A 23020-nucleotide genomic window follows, 5' to 3' on the forward strand; every position below is an offset into this window, starting at 1 on the left:
AGGAGACTTCTAAAGAGCACGTCAGGCCCAAGAAAGAACCAAGTCGGCCGGGCCTTAAGTCTTCTACAAATTGCAAGTCCACAGGCCCATTCAAACGTTTATTACCCATCAATGCAAACTGGGGAAGACAAAGAATTGAGATAGAGAAAGGCTCTCATCCCTTAATAAGTCTTCGTATCAAAGTTTATCAACATCACAGGGGGTGCGAGATCTATCCTCTAAATTTCACTTTGGGTGCTTGGAACTTGACACCTTCCACATATTCAACTTGGGAAGAGCTATAAGCCTATGAGAAACAGCCATATGATATAGCACGTGCAGAGTTCCACTGACCGTATACAGAGTGTTGGCAAGTTCCTGGCCAGCTAGAAAAATATCATCACGCTGACAACGAAGCTGGGCCCTTAATTAGCCTTCCGGTATCACAATCCAACAAGAAACTTCGACATCAATCTCCATTTCTCCGCTTTATAAGACACCATGAAGCACCCAAAAAATAAACTTAGAAACTCTAAAGACTTCTATAGAGAGAAAGAGAGAGAGAGAGATGAGGAGCTGGTTGCTTATGCCGGCCTCTCTCTTCCGGTGGCCGGAAATCGGCTTCTCCGACATATCAAGGTCTATATTTCGACGCCTAGAATTCGACTTCTCTAGCCTCGCTCCGGCCGGTTGGCAGAGCGCGGTGTTCCGGTGGCCGGACCTGGATTTCTCGGTGGTGGACAGTGTCATCTGGACCTTTGTAACTGCTGTAGAATCTATAGTCCTGGTCGCTATGTTATGCTTCTTCTTTATCTGCTGTGGTTGCACCTTTTGAGCAGCCCCTTTCCTTCTGGATGTGATCACAGTGAGTCTTTTATTAACTTCTCTTCTGTATTTGAGATTGTTTAGGTGAATCACACGAGCACAATATCTCAGGATACTTGCTCTTGCAGTGGAACAAAACTAGATATTATGTCTCTGTTACTTGAGCCAACTAGAATTATAGAGTCCACATGTTTATAATTTTAGAGCACCATCAATAAATAATACAGCCCAAATTATTTTTATTTATCCGTTTCGCCGTTGTTATACATCGCCATTCACCAAGCAATCACTTTCTTCGTTATTGGCCACTTGGCAGACCCTCAGTGGCCGATAAAGATTATCTTCCCAATCAATTCCTGCAGCTGATCTGTAGAGGCAAATGGATCATTCTATGACGACTCGAGACTTCCAACCACCTTATAATTAAAAAACAAGAACCCCACACGTAAGAAAAGATAAAAGGCTAAAGTACTGTCATGGTGATAGAAAGTAAAACTTGTGGATTCTCACGCAAAACTTGGTGATAGAAACCACAACAAAGTCCAAGTGGAAACTTCATGCTGAAGCTTAGTTAAACGACATGTCGTCGTTGTTGTTGTTGTTATTGTTGTTTAAGGCCTCATATTACCGTTAATACCAATAGTAACACCAAAGGCTAAGTCCAGTCCAGTCCAGTCCAGTCAATACTAGCAGATCAAATAGAGGTAACGGGTTTTAAGTTAAGCTAAGATAAAGGATAATTGATGTAATTAAATTAGGTGGTTAAACTGAAATTTTGAGAAGATATGGTGTAACACGTAAATAAAGCCTAAACTTTGGGCCTGGGCTTGGCCCTGGCCCATCTTCTAAGCTTATCGATACTATTTTAAGAACATTCTCGATTCCGCCACAAGAGGATGGATCATTCGCCCGACCCGTTTCTCACCAATTCAAAATCGGGGGCGTTTTCGTTATTCCATTCAATCCGATAAATAGAACCCCACCGTCCCCCCTCCTTCGTCTCCTTCCCTTTCCAGCTCTCTCACAGCACTAGGCCCACGCAGTCACGCAGACCCCAGCCGAGCGAGCCGAGATCGTAGCCGGAGGTTACCTTCCGATCGGCGTGTACCGACCTCCCGCTCCCGTGTATGGCATATGCGTACGCAAACCAGAGCAGTATCGTCGTTCCTGCAGCACACCTGATCGAGCCCGGAAACCTTATCCTCACTCCTCCTCCTCCGCTCCCTCCGCCGCTGTTCGGTTACTTTCCGGTTACCCTCACCGCCATACCAAACCATTGCTATCGGAGTCCGCTCTTGGTTCCTGCGAATCCGCCGGTGATCGTACATCGTCCCGTAGTCTTGGGCCGTCCTAGTCTCGAATTCCTCATCCAGATGGATGAGCGGAGGACTCAATCCCTTCTCCAGGTCATCTCCAAGATCGGACCTTCACGTTTTTCCATTTATTTGGTTTGGTTTGGTTTTGTTTCTCACGGTTTGGATTCCTTGTAGTTTATCGCTAGTGAGGGTCTTGAGCCGTCTCAGGAAGAGGTAGTCAAGCGGAAAGAAGTGATCAATCAGCTCAAGCAGGTATTGGATTCTTGATTTGGGATAGATTTTTTTTTATTCTTTTATCTGTTGAAGTATAGTGAGAAGGAATTAGAACGTTACGGAGATAATGAGGATTGGTTTATGACTAGCAGTGATAATCTTTTGAGGGCAAAGCTGTTTATAATTATGTATAAACGTGCAGATAGTTTTGCAATGGATAAGAAAGGTAGCCTGGCAGCGTCGGCTTCCTAAAGAAATCATTGCTGGCACAAGCGCGACTATTTTGACTTATGGTTCATATGGTCTTGGAGTAAGTGATAAGATTGTAGGATGATGTTTTAATACTGTAAATTATGTTTTGCATCTGCAGTATATGTTATCTTAGTTGAATGAGAAATTAGAGGTTTCTTGCTGATTTGGCAGATTTTGAAATTTCAAACTTGGTGCAGCAGTCCTTGCAAGTCACAACTTTTAGGAAAATGGAAATTTGGTACTGCCAATTTGTTCTGGCCCCATGAGGCATTAACATGATTTTGTAAATAAGAATATCATGATCCTTTACACAATGATGAAGCTCGAGATATGGTTCAGTTCAAAAGAACACACTGATGAAAATAATTCAAAAAATCATTCTTACCAAGTCCACAACCGGCTTTCAATTACCTGTCAGCATATTGTTTTGCTGACATCATAGGAAAGAGAAAATGCTCATCACAAAACCTGCTATTATCTATACACTGGGCAACTGGTTTAAAACAATTATTTCTGTTCTTATCATCTTATTGATTATTAAGTTGGTGTGATCTATGTTCTCTTTTGTAGGACATCAATCTTTCACACCTTTTTCCTTTTTGCAGTCATAAGGTTCTTTTTGTTTTCTGTGAATAATGTGGTAAAGATTTTTCTTGTTCAGGTTCATGGACCTGAATCTGATATTGATGCGCTATGTGTTGGCCCATATTTTGCATCACTCGAAGTGAGTTTCAGCTATTGTCCATTTTCTACCCAAGTTTATTTCTTTGTCATCACTTGATAATATAAAAGTGTGTTAACCTGTAGGAGGATTTTTTCGTAGTTCTGCGAAATATGCTTCATAGCAGGCCAGAAGTATCAGAAATCCATTGTGTCAAGAGTGCTAAAGTTCCTTTGATGCGCTTCAAGTTTAATGGAATTTCAGTTGATTTTCCATATGTACAAGTTCAAGTTATATCTGTTTCTGATGTAAGTATCATTAATTTTGAAAGTCATTGTGTATTTATTGATATTACTGTCAAGTTAAGCATCTCACTGGGTCTCACCCAACATTTCATTGTTATATTTCTTCCTCTTCAATTGGTAAACTACTTATGTGGGGTTCATGATTCCATTATGGCAAACGCTGGGTATGCCATGTTAACTATTTTTGTCTGAAGTCGGTGGACTGAAATTGAATACCATAACTATTGCTGTTTATGATTGTGAGGCCTTGGACTTCTTGCATGATGGGTAGGATGCGAAGGTTTAGAATTTTCTCCTAGATTTAAGTGGTATGGACCTATGAGTTAACTATCCAAGACCTGATTTGCATACTTGGCGAGACATTTGTGCAACATCAATTTGTTGCTTTTGGTAGTACCATTTATCAATTTCATACAAACTGCTTTCTTCTAAGAAACTTTGGGAGCATAATATTTATTTTAAATTATTCATTTGGAGTGTGATTAAATTTATATTTTTATATTAGCAAGGTTATCTCTTTGATAAATTAGCTCCAGTAGTAAATTGTTATAGATTGTCAGTGTATACATATATATATTTCTCTTCATTATTCATTACATACTTTGGTGTAACATGAATAATGGATCTTCCGTGAATGTAGTGTGCGTAAATTGATTTTGATAAATGAACAGAAAACATAAGTTCGTCTATCCATGTACTCCCAATTGTTGGCAAATTTACTTAGTAGTGTATTTGATCAGAAAGTCTGTATATTAGATTGCACAATATAAGACCTTCTTTTGAGTTCTGAGTTCCTCACTAGGGTTGGCATTCCAATTGCAGAACATAAATATTTTTGACCCCTTTTTACCTGGAAAAGTTGAAGAGTCTGGCTGGAGAAGTCTATCCGGAGTACGAGCCAACCAACAAATTCTTCGACTAGTGCCAAATGTGAAGGTACAGAAGCTACCACATCTTTATTCATCCTTCCCTGTTCTATACTAGTTATTACTTATTAGCACTAGCCACTAATGTTCCCTTTTTTTAATTGATCTACAGAATTTCCAATCTATGTTGCGCTGTATGAAACTATGGGCAAAAAGGCGCGGAATCTATTCCCATGTGCGTGACTGTTGATTTTATTTGTTCTGGATCTTTATGTTCTTAATGCTTTTGTATGTACACCTTTATATTTTTGTGACTAATATATTTGGATATTCATGTGTTTGCAGTTGCTTGGTTTCTTTGGAGGGATTCATTTGGCAATCATTGCAGCTTATGTTTGTCAAAGACATCCTAATGCCAGTTGTAATTCTTTATTGACCCTTTTCTTTGAGAACTTCTCACATTGGCCTTGGCCTAGACCAGTGATTTTGCAAGATCAATCTATTAATTTTAGGCGTCCTGATGACCGAGCTCTTATGCCCATTATGATGCCCTGTAGTCCATTTGAATACTGCAACTCTAATATTACAAGAAGCACATTCAGAAAAATTAAGGCTGAATTTCAGCGTGGATATGCTTTGACCAGGGTATTCTTATTTTCTTCATTTGAGGAGTAATATTATTATTCATGAAAATGACTTTTGTTTTTGCCTTGTATAATATAACTTTGGTGGCATAACGCTATAGATGAAGCATTTACTTAGTATACTTAATGCAGTATATCTTGAGTTTCAAACTGTGGTTGTACAGATTCACCGACTGTAGACTCATCATCACCCTGTCTTGATCAATCAGAACTTTCTTGGAAGCTATTTCTTTCTTATTTCATTTGAAAGCTGTTAATCAATTTATATTGAATTCATGAGTCGAATTATGTAATGATTAATCAAGTTACATTCCTAAAGCTGCTTTCCAATTTCCTGATTATTCTGTTTTGGGTAATTATGATGATGACCAATGACTCATTGATTTTCTTTGATATGAGGCATTACTATAGTTCTCCATGGTCTGAAAACAACTTTAACTGCACTTTCAACAATTGCTGTGTGTCCCATCTTGTATCTGATCTGCATGTCTTACAACTTCACATTTCTTTATATAGAATGTCAAGATAACCCAGCCAGTAATTTACTGAATTTGTAGACTTTAATTTTGATGCTCAGCCCATTGTATTATGAATTGATGGTCGTTTGTGCGATGCATCCTTTATTTTCTCATGAAAAAAATTGCATTGGCATATCCTTCAAGTAAGCAAGTCAAGTAGTTCTAAGATGCCCTGTTTCTATAATTATAAACTTCTTTATTATGTTAACTCCACCCCATGTCAGAAGGCTTTTGTGCAGTTGTGCTGACATCTGGCTTATAAAGTGGACTGATTTGTACTTTGGAAACATAAAATCCAGTTTGTCTGTTTTCTGTATTGCAGGATATTGGGAGGCTGGATTTTGAGTGGAGTTGTTTGTTTGAAGCATTTCCCTATGGCACAAAGTATGCACATTTTGTCCAGATAGTCCTTGCTGCTCCTAATGTTGATGAATTACGAGACTGGGTGGGATGGGTGAAATCACGCTTCCGCAGTCTTCTTCTCAAGGTTCTCTTCTTTTCTCTCTTTTGGGTGGGGGCTTTAATAATGTTCTTTCCTAAGTTTGTATTTTGTACTGTAAATTTTGCGAATCTATTTTATCTGTTGCTCTCTAATTAAACTATAAAAGTATGTAGGATGGCAGATGAGAAGTAATTTAATTAATGTAGCCTGGAATAAGGAACATACTGGTCTAGGGAAAGATAAGGAAACAGAGCAAATAGGCAACCTTTTGTCCCCTTTCTTGCCTACAAAAGTTCCTTCTTGGGTTTTAGCTCAGTAGAATAGACTAGGATAATGGGAGGAGGAAAGACAAGAAGAAGAAGAAGAAGAAGAAGAAGAAGAAGAAGAAGAAGAAGAAGAAGAAGAGAGGAGACCATGGAATCTGCCACAACATTAGAAGGTCAAGGTGGAAAGAACAAGAATATGTGGAAGGGGTCACTAACAAAACAAAATTCTCGGAATCATCAAAATTGCTTGTTTTCAGAGTTCCTTTCAGCCCTATGTAAAGAGATACACGCCACTAAATCACCAAGTCAATGGATTTAAATCTTTCCTACTTGATTATACTACTGCTAAACGCAGAGACTTCTCATAATAAGCTAGTCAAAATTAGGACTCTGAAAATCAATCAAATATCAGCTTTCTGATTAGTACTTAATATCAAAATTTACTAAGATTCAACACTCTTAAATTTAGGAGTTTAAAATTGATTAAGATTTTTCGAAAGATACCCAATGTTCAGCTATTTTTCAAAAGATACCCAATCAAAACTGTGATATCCAAAAAAATGGTGAGGAATTGCCTCATCTCACAACCAATACATCCAACCAACTGAAGTCAAAGGAAAGCAAGCAAAGTATTAGTCATCCATGTTAATGATCTCTTTCTTCCTCTCATAAACCTGAATCTTTGCTGGCTTTTGCACATCCACCCCTTTCAAGCCTGCCCAACAAATAAACAAATTGTTAAAGTTATGGACAAGCTCAGCAGAATACTTAGGATCTAATTTTTGGAAAGTCATGTTATTTCTCTCAAGTTAGATAGACAAGAAACAGGCAGCCATCGAGACCCTCCAAGAGGTCTTACCATCTTTCTCAACCCTTCTGCACTTCAGCATAGTCCAGGTATCGATAATGTTTTTCAGTTTAGTGAATCGCCCCCAGATAACTACAGCTTTTCCAACACTTCTTCAACATATTTATACTTCAAAAACAAAAGTTTAGCTGTCTTATCTTTATTACAGAAATTATCGATCAAGCTAACATTACTAATCTGATTTTTCTTAGCAAAATTATCTCTGGTTAGAACTCTATTATTGCACACTAACCACAAGAAAGCCTTTAATTTGAGAGGGATACCCATCTTCCATAGGCAAGGAATTAGTCTACATACTCTGCCTCTATTATTGAGAAACTTGTACAAAGAGTTGACTGAAATTTGATTGTGTCTGTCACATTCGTAACAGGGTAAATTTTTTCACAAGCTGCAATAACTCATAGTTCACAAAAGCTATTAAAAGGATCAGTGACATAGTTGTGGCTTAATATTTATTGTAAATTAGTCTACACTCTACATACATTACATATATGCCTTTCCTGGAAAAGTTTTAATGTAATTGTCCAGTTTCTTTAATTGATGACAGACAGCTTGTCCTTTTTCTGTACATCGATAGTTAACTGTGTTGAACATGACATGTCTATCCTGAAGTCATTTTTGTTAATGTCAGACAGTTGCATTATCATTATGCATTACTTATTCTTATTTTTCTCACAACTTCACAAGCTATCTTTCAAACTCTGAAGCTTTTGCAATTCCTCTGCAGCTAGAGATCGTTGAGGGATATTGTGATCCAAATCCTACTGAATATGTGGATCACAATATCACCGAGCCTAATGTGGTGTTTTATTGGGGATTGTTGACTGAAGGAAGCACCTTTCTGGACATCAATTCTGTCAAAGAGGACTTCATGCGAAGTGTCATTAATGATGTCTATGGTGAGGATAGAAGTGCACGCTGCAAACTGGAGCTTTCTGTCATAGAGTCATCACAGCTTCCAAAAAGTATGTTGGTCGAATCAGGGGTTAAAGGATGCAAAGCTTGCTGGAGAATATTGGATAACAATCAGCTGGGAACACCAGTCTACTCACAGTATGTGCCGCACTATTTTGTGGGTTATGCGGCGAGTTGAAGAGAATTGCAGACTGCTGTTGGATAAGTGCTTGCGTAGTTCTGTCTCTTGTTGCTTGAAAAGATTATTCTTGATCCGCTTCATTTTAGCTTCCTGTGGAGTGGTATGGTATCTCAGATTTTGGGCATCTTCATGTTGTCTGGGATGGACAATCCTGAGAATTCACTCACTTGGAACCAGCAGCAGAGATTCCGTCTCTGTTTATTGTAAACTCTTTGCCAGTTTTGGGTTGGGGAAGGGGAGAGGCAGGCGTCATTAAAGAGTTAAATACATTTTTTTTTTCTGCCTGTATAGTGAAATTGAAATTGTACTGTAATCTAATGTTAACATTCATGCATTTGTTTTAAGAAAAGCTACAGTCAATGTTACCCTTGTGAAGTAGTTATTACTTATGGAAAATGAGATCAATCTAATTCCACTTTGCTGATGATATCTGCCCATCTTCTTTATGTGTTCATCAGCCTAACTTGTAGCTAACTCTGCAGCTAGTTCTGTGAAGCTGCTCACCTTGTCATTCATGGTACATGATTTGTCTACCCTAGCTGGATGTTTATGGTGCCCTTCTTTTACTTGCATTAAGTCAGATCAAGGATGGAAACAACCAAATTTCTGGAACAAATTCAATGTAATTATTTAAACAATATATCATGTCGCACAACACCTCCAAAGAAAAATACAAGCTATGTACATAGCCAATGAAGAAAATAAAACAAGGTATGGTTTGCTGAACTATAGCAAAAAATCATGCTGTGATGATTTTTTTTCGATAATATTGACTTGACTGTGTTTGTACTTGTGTATCAATGCCTCTTAGACTTGGTCTTCACAACTCCTTCATTGCCGGCTAGCATCAGGTACTTGTCTTTTCTGGTGAGGGTGGTGGGCTCAAACCCGAGGGCTCTACCAATCTCACTTTGGACATGGTTTGCCACTTCATAGTTGCTGCAACTCTTGCCGTTGATGGAACTTGTTGGTATCTTCTCCAGGAACTGGACATCGTATTGTGGGCAGGGGTTCATGAGGAAGTAAAAGGGATCCAAGAACTTTAAGCCACTGGTCGATGTGCCGTAGAACATGTTGACCCTGGTGACCAGTGCCACTGGAACGATCTCATCAGTTAATTCTGCAAACAACGGGCTGAATCTAAGAAGGTATGGCTCCCTACAGGTGGTTCCCTCAGGGCAAACTACAAGGTCTCCTTGGCTGAGTAATTTCTCCATCCTTCTCCTATCCTCCTCTTTGTTTCTCGTCAATCTCACCGTTCTGATCGGCGACAGGACCTCGGAGATGCGGCTGACGCTGTACGTAACCGCCGTCACATGCTTGTTGAGTGCCGCAGAGATGTAGATTGGATCGAGGAGAGTTCGGTGGTTGCAGACGTAGAGGTGGCTGTGGCTCCGGTTGCTCTGACCGTAAGTGGTAGACGGTCCTGTGGTGGAGTTGGAAGGAAATATGAGCCTGTTTTTCAGTCCAGTGAAGGTGACGATCGGTATAGATATCCTGTAAGGTAAGAGCAGAAAGACCACGGATCTAAAGATAGTGAGGGGAAGGCCAAATGGGAGCCAGATGAACATGCCAAGTGTCGCCAATGGGGTTGGTCTGAAGGCCAATCTGCCATCATGGAACACCAAGGCCTTTCTGTATTCTTCTCTGGGCAACACTTGCCAGTTGCTCTTCTCACTCTCACTCACCAAATGAACTTCCTGTAACAAATTAAGAATACAAGCATATCATATCAGACAATGGAGGATGCAACTCAAAACTTTCCAGGGTTTCAGCAGTAACAATCCACTACTGTAGTTTAATTTCCAGGGTGGGTTAACAATGTAAAACACTATCATAGGAAGTTGGAAACGTCTTACTGTGTAGATTCTTATGTCTCTAATCTTTAATGAATAAATGTTCGTTGCTTGCTACGTGGAAGCAGCTGCAGCTAGGTTGTGCCATCATCTGGTAATTTGAGAATTCTAATGCAAACTTAATTTGTTCGTTGGGAACGGCAAATAGTGATGCAGTGCTTCTGATGTGGTGTAGGCTTTCTCTTCTGATATTTAGATAGAGTAATTTGGTTTAAAGTTTTTTACACATATTTCATAACCTACCTTACCTACTTACCCATGTAAGCGTTAAAAAGAGTTTAAAAAATTTGTCCTATTTAGTCAATTTAATTTAATTTATGGGTAGAGATCTATTCAATCTGTTGCAATTTATGCCTGTGAAAAGCATTAGTGGTCCTCGTCTATAATTATGTATGCATGTGTATATATATATATATATATATATATAAAGGAATACAATTGACTAACTCTTTTATCTATTTTAAGAGCCACCTAAGTGAGCAGTATTTCTTGGCCAACAACCCAAACAATACAAACTGGCAACGACCATGCAAGATTCAAACCAAAACCATGCATAAAGAAATGAACATTTTGAAATATTCTCAGCTATAATTCATGAAACAAAAATATATAATACCATATATACGTTTTCCTTCTCTGCTAAAAATTAACATATTCATGCACACGTAGTGTATTGATGTCCTATATATGTATATATTTTGATAACATAAAGAAAAGATTGATATTTCTAATTAATTGATCACCTGGCAAAGAGAGAAGAGGTGATGCTGAGAGGACTTGCTGCAGCTCCCAAATCCCACAACTCCACCACCCAACTCCTCCTTCTCGTCTTGACCAACCATAGCCTTCAACCCTAAGCTTTCTTCCACCTCCATCTTCTCTAAGAAACCACTGTAATATCCACGTACCACCTTCAACTCTCTCCCCACCACCACTTCCACTCCCAAGTACTCCTTAAGGAATCCTTCCACCATTATCCTCGGTAGCCCACTAAGACAAACCTTCCTCCCACCTCTCTTCAACGCTTGGTACCCTTCCAACCCCACATCCTCTAAGAAGAACTTGGGCAGCACCGCCCTGCCTAACCTGAAGTTACTCTCTTTTATCCCAATGAAGCAAACCATCACCATGACTTTCAAAGCTAACTCTTGGCTAAAGCAACATAGAAGAGGATAGAGAAGCAAGAGAAGGAGGCCTCTTAAGAAGCCTCCTGCCTCTAAGGCCACAAGCATGAAGTAAGGGAAGGTGGAGGATGACCTCAGTAGCCCCCCTTCCACGTCCAACACTACGGTCTGGCTGGAGAGACGGTCCAGTGACGGAGGCCATTTCTGTAAATTTGCATGGCTCACCGGTGTGTTGCTCCTCCTGTTGCCGAGCCTTCGCCGGAGGAAGCGGTAGAAGGAGAGGAAGGACTTGGAGAAGGCCTTTGATGCCATTTGTGTATCTCTCTCTTTCTCTCTTTCTCTGTCTATCTATCTATCTATCTATCTATCTATCGATCGATCGATCTATCTCTGTCTGTCTGTTTGTCTATCTCTCTCTAACTGGATATATAGAATATATATGTATAACTCTCAAGACTGACTTGGGTATAACCAGAAGAGAAGGTTCATTTATAGTAGTAGCTAGGTAGGTGGACTGGCCAATGATCTTATTGGAAATTAATATTGTGGTATGAGGCTATTGACTTTGACTCGATCCACTGAACATGGGTCGAACTCGAGCTCAAGCTTTAATAGGGAAGGGGTCGTGATTAAATAGTAAGGTTGGATCAATTCCAGTTTCAAGTTTAGAAGAAACCGCGGAAGTCGACGGCCCACCTCAACCAATTAATCTATGGCCAATGGGCCCTAGCCGACTAATCCACGTGTCGTATCCACGTGGCTAGAAGTGGGCCAACCACTCGGATATTCTCCGTATTTGTCAGACGAGCCCCAATAAAAACTTTATTAGAGGAAAAGTTTTCGACTCTAACTCTGGACCCCATCCGACGTGGTCAAAGTTAGGTGACCAGCCTATACTTGCCTCTTCTTCGTCACACGTTTACGCTTAGTCTCATGGGCTAAAGTGAGGCTTTTAGTTGTTTGGTTGTACGTCTTAGATTAAAGACGATCACGTGTCTTGCACGAAGGGCCACCTCCATTGGGCCCCCCCCCCCCATCTCTGTGGCTTATAAGTAACCAAAAACAATATCTATCTACTCTACTTTTGTAAAATTATTGAATTAATTTCTTCTGATTATATACACGAGCGTATGTACATAACCGCCGCTCTTAATTCTCACGTGCATACTATTCCTCGTGCAAATATCAACATAAATATCTATATCTATATATATATATAGTGTGTGTGTGTGTTGAAGGAGAGTTTTTCCTTTGCAATTGGAAAAGCAGCAGATAGTGAATATAGTGAAGAACAGAGCACTGCTGTTAATTTGGCTCAAGATTGTTTCAAATGAAGGTCTAATGCTAATGGTGTATATATTAATCGTGAATTTTCTGTGTAAGTTTTTGAACAGTAGTAGTGTTATCTCTAGAAATTTACCTAATCTTTGGAAATTAATAATCTCTCTTAAAGTGAGGACATTTTTATAATTAGTTTGTCAGAATAGAATGCTTGCCAGGAATAATCTAACACGTAAAGGGTGGACTAGAAGCTCTCAGTGTGTTTCTGCAATAAAGATAGAACTATGAACCATTTATTTGAAGAAAAAAAATGGGGAAAATTAGGATTTATGACAATCCAAAGCATGTGAAAGACTGATTTCTGAGAAAGAAATAAAAAAAATGAAGAAGATGATGAGTTGGTGGTTGATCTGAGTGACAGCTTTGATAAAGAGTGATTGACTCTAGAACAGAATAATATAATATTTAATAATTGTTTTAAAAAGTGGGAATTAATTATCTCACATAAGTATTTTTTTTTTTTTTATATCCTTGATAGAGAGACTGAAAGGAGAAGGTTGTGAAGAAGGTGAAGCAAAGGGGGAGATGAAAAACCTTACCACCCTAGATGCTTGTCGATTTCTTGGCTGAGTTGCCTGCATGAAGATAGCTTCTACCGTGGATTTTGTTTTTGTTCTAAGACTGTAATTAGCGAATATCCTTTTGTTATGTGCTGATTTTCAAGGGGTGGATATTAGTTGTTCTGATACTATATGTTTTTATTAATCTTGTGGTTATGTGTTGTGATAGTTGATTGATGACCATTATGTAGTTCAGTATATTATGATAGTTGATCGATGACCATTATGTAGTTCAGGATATATATACTGTTTAGGTTTATCTTGATGTTGTAGTTTTTGGGATTGGTGTTAATCTCCATGAAAGAGATTGTCTTCTTTTAAAAAATAAAAAATAAACTTCAATAAAACAGGGTTGAGGTTTTTTGGTAAAAGTTATAAAAAATAGAAGAAAAACCAGCTACTCCTACATGTAATTAGAACTCCAGAAAAAAATCCTTAGAATGATCAAAATCAAATTCATAATTTCTGTGGTAAGTTGATATTACTTAACCACTAAGTTAGGATGTTGATTATCAATATAAAATGTTACAATCTCAATAGTGATCAATCTCTGTCAATTTCATAGACTCGTACTTGTAAATGCTTTATCCCCCCCTGAGAAAGATTGTCATGGAGAGGCATCCACTGACTGACTCAATTTTATATACGCAGTGAGGATTTAATTCATGACTAAGGTTTCAATCGTTCAAAGGAGGAAAAAAGAGTCCTATATGACGAACACCAAGCTTAGACAAGTACTAAAATTTGTAGATTATCGAGAGTATTAGTACTGACCAACGTCAACTTTGATATCATCAACGTCCTACCGGGTGAAGTTGACGGTATGAATTCAAGTACCGGACTTATTAATTAATCATGTTATTTCTTACGCACTAAAAGGTAATTGTTAGTTAATCGTTAGTCAGCACTTTAAGGTGCAACAAACCTCTCCTTCAAAGCACTACTATTAAAAAAGTTGCATGCAAGTTTGATTCAACTTCCATTGAAGCCTTTAACTACGACATGGCTTCTTCCACTTTCCTCAAGCAATGAGAAGATAAAGGCAACCCGTTAGCGTGCACTCAGCCATTAAAAAAAATTAACTTATTCTACCTTTCGTGCAAGGCAAGAGCTCTATACTTTAGCTATGCCATAATATATATATATATATATATATACATATATAGTTTTTGTACATATAAGATTGCGGATATATACGTACCTTTTAGGTTAGGTTGGTGAACAAATTTATACTTCCATACAACCAACCACAGTTTTCCTTTCTTTGGATAACAAAACGACATTCTTTTTATGTACTTTTTTTTTCCCCTCTCGAATTATTATATTCTCGTCTCTTCAAAGTTTTGGAAAATAACTAAGATTAGATGAGCAGCGTGATATTTCAGGTGACCTAATCTAACTTTACTTCTTCTTCTTCTTCTTTCAATATATATATATATATGTATATAGTTGAGCAAAGTTATTGAGCAGAACGTGAGAGGCACGTGTATTAATCTGAGGGATGTCATTAATTTAATTGGGCTCGTTTTGGCCCATGTAAGAATCTTAGGCAGTTGGCCCGTTTAACTCACATGGGCTGGGCTCGTTAGAGGTCAGCTTATTTGGACCCATTGTTGCAAACGAATAAGTTCAAAGTGTCATTTTCTTTCTTGCATCATCCAAGTGGCAAAAGTGTCAACAAATTGGATGCGTCCAACTTTGCTTCGCCTTAACTTGCCAAAAGCTACGCTGGATTTTAGCGGGGATGTGAATGGTTATTATTTATAGAGAGTTTAAAAATAGAACTTGGCCCATGCAAACAAGAACCAATTTATACGGCCAACAGTGCAAAGTGGCTCGTGCCGTGTGATCCACGAAGCATCCGTTTCTCACTCGATCGGGGCCGTCCAACTATTCAGCATTTCTGACACGCGGGATGCTCGTAGGAAGTCGTACAATCTTTTCGTACTCCCATACCCCGGCGGGCTGGACTCACCGGCACGTGGCGAATTCATCTGGTCCCCGTCCAGTTGTGTTACGGTCGTGACGGGGGGACAATATCGTGAATAAGTATAACTGGAGACCCCAATGTAGCGCAGCTGCGAGTCACTATTGCGCGTAAGCCTGCGGGAATACCGGGACTTCTCGGCTCCGGTTTTGTAGCGGCCGGTCCAGTCCCGGATGTCCATCTCTGAACATCAAACAGGCTACTCTCCCATTATGTGAGGTGTAGCGGCACTTAAAATGACAAGCTTACCCTCTAAAAACGGGTTCGGCCTTACCACCGCCGTAACGTTAAGCTGGACAGGGGATGAGGACAAAAACCTGAAACAAACGATTTAATTATCAAGGGAGCGGGGCCTGCGGGACCGGTCGCAAGAGGACAAGGGAGAAAACAAAAAGACTCGTGCGGCATCGTCTTTCGAATTAATCCCACCTGTATCCATTCCCCTTCCTTTTAATTCATTCCGATATCTATACCGACTGAATGCAACCTCCGTCCATCTAGTATTCTAGTTTGAACACGATTTGCGATCCTAAATGGGACCTACATGAGAGTCGGTCAAACAGTAGGATTAATTACACTGGAGGTCAGCTTTTTTGGTTCCCTTTTCGCGTGGCGGATAACGTAGAAAGTTAGAGGGCTTTTTCGTCATTACAAGCTTGCTGATGTCGTCCACGTCGACTCCCCCCCCCCCCCCCCCCCCATCCCCCACTTTCCCCTGTGATGTTTATTCCCAGCTTTGGGTATAAAAGGAGGCCACTCCAGTCCCTATCTGCGGGCTTTACTCTCTCTTCCTCCTCTTTTCGCCGCCCGAATACCCGCAAAGCTGTTCTAATTACAGCGGCTTCCCTTTGACCATAGACGAGATAAGAAACTCCGATATCCAGCAAGCATTGAGGTAGGTAATCCCACTTCCCCAATAGTTAAACAATATATACTCGGATACGCCCCCCCGCTCCTTTCCTTCTCCCTTGTCTCGCTATTCCACACCCTCCCGAACCCTAACCTATCCATCTCGATGGCGCCGACCAACAACTGGATCTCCTTCTCGTTCCCCCCCATGGAGATGCTACTGCGCCCTTACGCCTACGATCATATCACGCCTCCCCACGACCAGCACTACCAGTTCTTCCCCCAGGCGATGGACGACCTCATGCACGCATCCCCGTCGTTGGATCCGATCCCGGATGCCCCAGCGGATGGACAGAGTTCGCCCTCCCTCGCCGCCGCCAACCCTAGCCTTCTTCTCGCCGCTGAGGTGGCAGACAGCTCCGGCTCGGCGACAGCGGGTAAGTCGCCGGATTCCGACGGCGCGATCACCGTCGCGGCGTATCCGCCGCCTATACTGGCCGTAGCGGCGCCAGCGAGTAAGGCGGCGGTGGTGGGGTCGTGTAACCGGACCTCGGTCTTCCGGGGGGTGACCAGGTACAGGGCGTACATTAATTGAAGTAATTAGTGCGGTAACCCGTAGTTAATTAACTGAGGTGTGACGTGTATTTAGCAACACGTGTGGGACGTTTGGTGTTTGTGGCAGGCACAGGTGGACGGGCCGATACGAGGCGCACCTGTGGGATAACACGTGCAGGAGGGAGGGCCAGAAGCGGAAGGGCAGGCAAGGTATGCACGTGCGAGTCACAATTTAAATTCAATCCATATCGATTAATTAATTAATTAAAACATCCTTTCTTCCTTCTTTGCATTTTGCATTTAAAGAAGGTATGATTGATGGATGGATGGTATATTTGTGTACTCTTTCGAGTACTCTCTTTCACTCCTCTGAGCTGCCGCCGTTTTAGCACAAGAGGGGGAAACTATTAATATTAATAGATGGAAATAATTTAAAGTAGAATGGATGAGAGATGAGAGATGAGAGATGAGAGATGAGAGACACACCACCAGTCAAATTCCAAACTCCTTTTCCCACCACGTCTTACATCACGATCGTTCGATTTTTTGTTGGATTCTACGGGTTCAAAATTTTAAAGGCTCCTGATGCCTAACAGCAAAGTCCTTTTCTTTCGGGGGCCCCACCTCTTGGCCCGTGGGCCCCAGGTGAACTCGTCAAAAGTCTCTTATCACGATTCACGAAAGCCTGTTTGGCTCAAAGTTCACTGAAGTGAGTGATGGGACGACACATAGAGCTAGCCTCATCTGTTGCAGTTCCATAGCCTTTTTTTCTGTAAGCTACTACTTACACCGAGATAGACCCACCAGTATCTTTGACTCCAGTTTTCAGACAACTTTGACTCATTTCATGCTATTTGTCTTCCAATCTTACGTCGACCTACAAAAATGCGCTTCTTGTGTATTTTGCTCTTCTTTAGAATAAGTAGTACCATTTGGTGTAAGTTTTAACAACCAAAGCTATCTTGACAAGCGATTGAATATGTTAAACCAAAGATGGGAAGTCTAATCACAGTTACATATTATGGACTAAGGCTATCACGCATTGTGAGTTGCAGTGTAAGCTTTGCATGGAATTCTTTTCCTGTAAGGTTGAATCCATCTTATAGCAACATAGGTGGAAAATATCTGGTAGCTTATTGTTACAGACTTCCTTTCCTGCTGTGCCTTGCAACGAAAGAGAAACTGCGAAGTGTCATATGTCAAACATATTTATAGGAAAGTCTTTATTGTCAGTCATATTATCAACTGCTGCATATATTCTGTCGATTTTTTTTTTCCTAATTCAAACTAACGATCAATACAGCAGATTATGTTTGTATATAAAACCAAATTATTATCTCATTTCACTGCTAAAATCTGCTTTCTATTTTTCTTGCTGTTTGGCTAATATGAGATCTCATGTTTGCTTTGCATGGGGCACATCATCATTTTGATCATGCTGGTCATGTATATTCTTCAGTTTACCTAGGTATGTTGCCTTTTGTCTCGTTTATGTAATGCTATTTTTCAAGCTTATATGTGTAGTAAGATACTAGACTAACTTCGTGAAGACAATGCAGGTGGTTATGACAAGGAAGAGAAGGCCGCAAGGGCATATGATCTTGCAGCTTTAAAATATTGGGGTCCTACTGCTACGACAAACTTTCCGGTAATCTCCTTTATTTTTTAATTGAGGGATTGTTTGGTTTCTTGCATTTCAAGATGCTGTGTAAACTTACACGGTGTTGTATATTGCCACTATTTTCTTCTTTCTAAAAGTTGAGATAATATATTTTGACGTCTATTTAGTATGTAAAGAAAGTGAACGACGATATCCTGCATAGACTCTAATTAGCACTTTGGATAAAAAGATTCTGTGGCATCTATAAATAGTATCAGATTTTTATATTGCAGTTGCATGTGTAGTCTTTCTTAATATCTGAAGTCAAACGGCACTTAAGTTACTTTAGCGTACTTGGTAAGGATAAAAATTAACCTCCTAACATCATAGCGGATACGTGATTGTACTTACCCTATATTTCACTTGTTTGCATTCCACTTCCCTAGACATATACTCCCAACTGTTCTTGGTTTTTCTTTTGATTGCTCATTCATTTATTGCGAGTATTTGAAACAATGTGTGTTGTTGAAGGTTGAGAATTACATGAAAGAGATCGAAGAAATGGAGGACATGACCAAGCAAGAATACATAGCATCACTTAGAAGGTACAACTAAAAGATTTGTATAACCGGCTGGTTGGATATATTACATGTCCTAATAGGATCTTATGTTTCGCAGAAAAAGCAGTGGATTTTCAAGGGGTGCATCTATTTACAGAGGAGTAACAAGGTAAGAAAATTGAAACTTACAACATATCAATTTTTCCATAATTTTGAAACCAAAATTGTGTAGAACTAATTGGTATTTGTTTTAATCTGTCAGACATCATCAACATGGGCGGTGGCAAGCAAGGATTGGTCGTGTTGCAGGAAATAAGGATCTTTATCTTGGAACTTTTGGTAAGTTAATATACAACCAGCAATATCTTATAAATGAAAGACATGCCAATGGTGCGGGAAAGCCTTTATAGATAGAACAGTAGAAGCCCACTATGGGGTTCCAGGAGCACAGTCTACCCACCTCTTTTTTCGCTCTTTCCACAAAATAGGCCAACCTCAAACTTTATCCTCTATTATAATGAGAGTTTGATGTACGGAATCATCAAAGAATGTGTAGATTAATTCTGGTCTTTAGTAACTCTTTTATTTAGTCAAAACAACATGGAAGCTCAATTATGTCTATATGTGCCATGGCCCATACTAGTACATGAGTAGGTTCTTAAAATACTTATTTTGTCATTGTGATATTGCACGACTTATGGGGTCTCTCTCCACCTCATAATAAGATCAGGGGGCTGTAATTCTTGTGCAATATGACCTCGTACTGATCACATTTCTCTTCAGCCACTGAAGAAGAAGCTGCCGAAGCCTATGATGTTGCTGCAATCAAGTTCAGAGGTACCAACGCCGTCACAAACTTCGAGCTTAGCCGATATGATGTCGAAGCTATCGCAAGCACCGACCTACCGATCGGCGCAACAGCAAGAAAGATAAAGCAATCTCTCCAGGAAAGCAACCAGCTCAGTTTTGATGGGTCACCAATCCAACAGCATCCAAATACTTTTCCTCCAGCTCTCTTTCATAACCTTATCCAACTTCGCAATTCTGGCATCTCACCCACTCTACCTTACTACAGCTTGGGTGAGACTAATCCAGATGCATGCAGCCAGGGTTTGTATTGGTTCGCAGACAGTGATCAACGCAAGAATCAGCTTAACAACAGCTTAGCGATGCAACGGGAGTTTTCCAACTAACAACACCTTGGCTCGCTGATCTATAAATCCTTTTGAACAAGGGATTGCCTTTGTAACTTTATTGCAACTAATCTTTCGTTGGAGAATATGGTGGAGAGGCCATATCGTTTTTTGTGAAACTGATGACAATTTTCTAGTAGTACATAGAAATGCTTCTCAGTTTTGTAAAAATGTTGACTATAATTTCTAACGGGAAAATTACTATTGCAGACTTATGGTGTATATTTTCTTGAAGTCGTCACTGTCTTGTTGCTTTGTGGCTTTATTTTTAATCCCTTCTAACAAGAGATTAGGCTTGACTCGAGTTTGACCTATATCTGGATTCACGACACGCGTACGGTTGCTCGAGTGATCTTATTTTCCATTTCTTCCCCCATCGAACGGCTGTGGCGTTTACAAGCACGGCGCTGTGGGCTCGTTGCTCGAATCGTCTCACCGGCCGCGCTCTCTTGGCAGCCAGATCCTACCACCATCCCCCGTGCGAAGGTACATTTTCGACGATGATTTTGACGGTCCAGTCTTCTAGGGGTTTTCGAGGGTTTCTGAGGGATCTCTTCATCTCTGAATGGGTAACGCAGTGCAGGTGGGGATCCCGGAGTTCCTTAATGGTGTCAGGAAGGGGGTGGAGGACCACGTGGCAAAGCTGGAGATGCGACTTCGAGAAGCTACTCGTCACCCGAACACTTCGCCTCAGGAAACTCGGGGGATCCCTTGCAAACTCGTAGGGTTATCGTCCTTTTTAGGTTCTGAATCCTATAACTGATTGGCTATTTGATTGCTGGAATGTTTTTTGGTTTACTTCAACCATAAAAATCGGATCTTGAAAGTAATCTGTTTATTCGCAATTGGATTTTTGCGTCGTTTCATTGATTTTCTTTTTATTAGTTTTTACTGAGGACTAAAGAAACATAGAGTTAAATTAATCGTACAGGAACCTAAAGTAACTGCGTGATATCAAATTGTTAGAGCTTGATCCCTTTTTATTTCTGGATGGTTTTCTTCCTTATTCTGTATGTTTTCTATCTTCCCTTGGTCTTATGAAGTTAATTAGACATTCTGTGGTCTACTTGCTACATTACCGCTCTTTTAGTCTTTTGTTATCTGTGTGTTGTAAAGTTTGTTGATGAATCATCTTCTTCAAAGTTGCTTAAATTTACTTATCATGCTTCTGAGTACTAACAATAGTTTTACGTAATAATACCTTGTGGTACTAAATTGTGCTTATTTTGAGATAATAGAATATCGACAACCTGATACTATCACCCAAGATATAGACTATCAATGTTAAGTTCATTATTCTGCTTGCAGATTACTTGGTAAAAAATAATCGATAGGATTTCTGAACATACCTGCATGAGCATGTGTTCTTGCTGATTTTTAACTTCTTGTGTATATCTAGATGAGTATACCCAGATACAGGAGTGTTCTGACGTTCCAAAGCTCAATAGCAATATTTATTTGGGCAATACCTTCTCGATGAGATTTTGTGAACCGTCTGGTAGGAAGGATGGGTGTTTTGATATATATAAATATGGGGATTGGAGTATCCAAATCCAGGTCGTCATCATATCAGATTCTGCATCATTTATCTCATCTCAAATTTTAACATACCCTCCATGCCAAAAGACCCTCAAGTTTCAAGAGGGTCGTGTAAAAGCACTCTTGTTTGTTCCTTCTGGTTTTTTCAATGGGTTCTCATTTGTGCTTTCCACTTCGCAGTATCTCTGCCCTATGCTATTCGCCGTCATGAAATATTAGTTTAAAATTTGAGAAATAAGGCTTAGGCTTGGTAGATCTTGGAGGGGAATGAGAACCTTTTTTCTTCACAGGTAAATGAAATATAGCGGTCCTGATTTCTTTATAAGAACTGTCAGTGCAAAATTTTATGCTGCAGTGCTTTTCAAAGGTGAATAAGTGATTTACATTGCTTTTTAATGCGTAACAACTACAAGTCCTTAAAAATGAATTATGCTGCTATGTCTGGTAGCTTTTTTTATTGCTATATACAGGATTGTCGTAGTGAATAATTTTTGCTATTGTATGCTGGAATATTTGTTAAAAGTGTTGTGTGTTCAAGATTACTCTATATAACATTTCCTGCATAGAGAATTATGGGCTGTATGTTGACAGCTTTAGTTATTTCTAGGTGCAGTATTTAAACCAAATTCCTTTGTTCTTTGATTGGCACAGAGGAAGTTGATTCTGAAGTATACTGGCAGGTATTTAAACCAAATTCCTTAATTCTTTGATTGGTACAGAGGAAGTTGAATTCTGAAGTACACTCGCAGGTATAGGCTTGGACTTTGGAAGCCGCGGGCTGATGCTTGGAAGTTACAATCTGCTTAACTGCTAGTTGAAGAAATCAACTCCAAATTGATGCCTCTAATTAGACCATGTACGAGGCATCGGATTGTTCCACCAAACATCTCTCTTGTCCTTCAGAATTTCTTTTAGATATGCTGCTTTGAGATGATGATAAGTGCTTACTCGAAAATTCAAGCAGGTGAACAGGAGATTGTGTTATCCGGCTATGTCAAGTTTAAGTGATGTAAACAAGATCATCGATGTACTCATTATTATGCATGTGAGGTTGGTCCTCTAATATTTCAGCAACCTATATAACTATTATCACCAGATCTGAACAATTCGAGTCTGTATTACGTTATTTATAGTTGCTGATGTAGTTCTTGTCAATGCTAAATCTCTGATACTATCTTGAGACATTTGGCACTGGGCCTAGAATGAGAGTAGAATTTCCTAGATCAAGTTTTCATTCCTTATACAAATCACATGTACAGCAGATCCATACATTTAATTATTATAAACTTGCAAATGCCTAAATTCTACAAACATCATGGATCGCAGTTTTCATTCCAAGCCAATAATATATATATATATATATATATATATATGGCAAGATAAAACTTGAGGCTTCTAGAGAGTATTCTTCTTGTATGTTCTAAACTCTGTAGCACTGTGATTTTATGTAATTATTATCACTATTATGATCAATTAAGTGCATAAGTTATGTTTATTATCACTATCCTCTATCTGTATCATATCAGATTCTCTCACGGAGATGGCAACCAATAAAGAATGCCACGCTAGACATTGAATATGAAGAATGAATTCAAAAGCATGGAG

The 23020-nt window shown here is 39.6% G+C and overlaps 4 protein-coding genes across 5 annotated transcripts; 3 read left to right on the forward strand and 1 right to left on the reverse strand.

Moving 5' to 3' along the window:
- The first annotated feature begins 813 nt into the window (after window positions 1–813).
- On the forward strand, window positions 814–8616 carry LOC140766135 (nuclear poly(A) polymerase 3). Of its 2 annotated transcripts, XM_073105577.1 has the most exons (10): window positions 814–2210; window positions 2295–2372; window positions 2536–2643; window positions 3247–3309; window positions 3393–3554; window positions 4374–4487; window positions 4590–4652; window positions 4763–5062; window positions 5902–6066; window positions 7883–8616. In XM_073105577.1, the coding sequence occupies exons 1-10, from the start codon at window positions 1932–1934 to the stop codon at window positions 8246–8248; spliced, it is 1698 nt and encodes a 565-aa protein (XP_072961678.1). In that variant the 5' UTR covers window positions 814–1931; the 3' UTR covers window positions 8249–8616. The 2 variants fall into 2 exon arrangements, with proteins under 2 accessions (XP_072961678.1, XP_072961679.1); XM_073105578.1 differs by lacking the exon at window positions 4763–5062.
- A 244-nt stretch (window positions 8617–8860) lies between these two features.
- LOC140764273 (probable glycerol-3-phosphate acyltransferase 3) lies at window positions 8861–11685 on the reverse strand. The gene is made up of 2 exons (XM_073102744.1): window positions 10851–11685; window positions 8861–9951 (listed from the first exon to the last, which is right to left on the reverse strand). The coding sequence occupies exons 1-2, from the start codon at window positions 11541–11543 to the stop codon at window positions 9049–9051; spliced, it is 1596 nt and encodes a 531-aa protein (XP_072958845.1). The 5' UTR covers window positions 11544–11685; the 3' UTR covers window positions 8861–9048.
- A 4221-nt stretch (window positions 11686–15906) lies between these two features.
- Window positions 15907–20098, forward strand: LOC140765570 (AP2-like ethylene-responsive transcription factor AIL7). The gene is made up of 8 exons (XM_073104717.1): window positions 15907–16541; window positions 16651–16733; window positions 17983–17991; window positions 18083–18171; window positions 18655–18728; window positions 18802–18852; window positions 18946–19022; window positions 19467–20098. The coding sequence occupies exons 1-8, from the start codon at window positions 16135–16137 to the stop codon at window positions 19874–19876; spliced, it is 1200 nt and encodes a 399-aa protein (XP_072960818.1). The 5' UTR covers window positions 15907–16134; the 3' UTR covers window positions 19877–20098.
- LOC140764406 (uncharacterized) lies at window positions 20091–22642 on the forward strand. Its single transcript, XM_073102962.1, has 5 exons — window positions 20091–20095; window positions 20226–20362; window positions 20455–20597; window positions 22067–22095; window positions 22165–22642. Exons 1-5 carry the CDS (start codon window positions 20091–20093, stop codon window positions 22220–22222), a joined length of 372 nt encoding a protein of 123 aa, XP_072959063.1. The 3' UTR covers window positions 22223–22642.
- The last annotated feature ends 378 nt before the right edge of the window (window positions 22643–23020 follow it).

Source organism: Typha angustifolia, chromosome 8 (genome assembly GCF_048772165.1).
Source record: "Typha angustifolia cultivar Huaian chromosome 8, ASM4877216v1, whole genome shotgun sequence".
Classification (NCBI taxonomy): Eukaryota; Viridiplantae; Streptophyta; class Magnoliopsida; order Poales; family Typhaceae; genus Typha; species Typha angustifolia.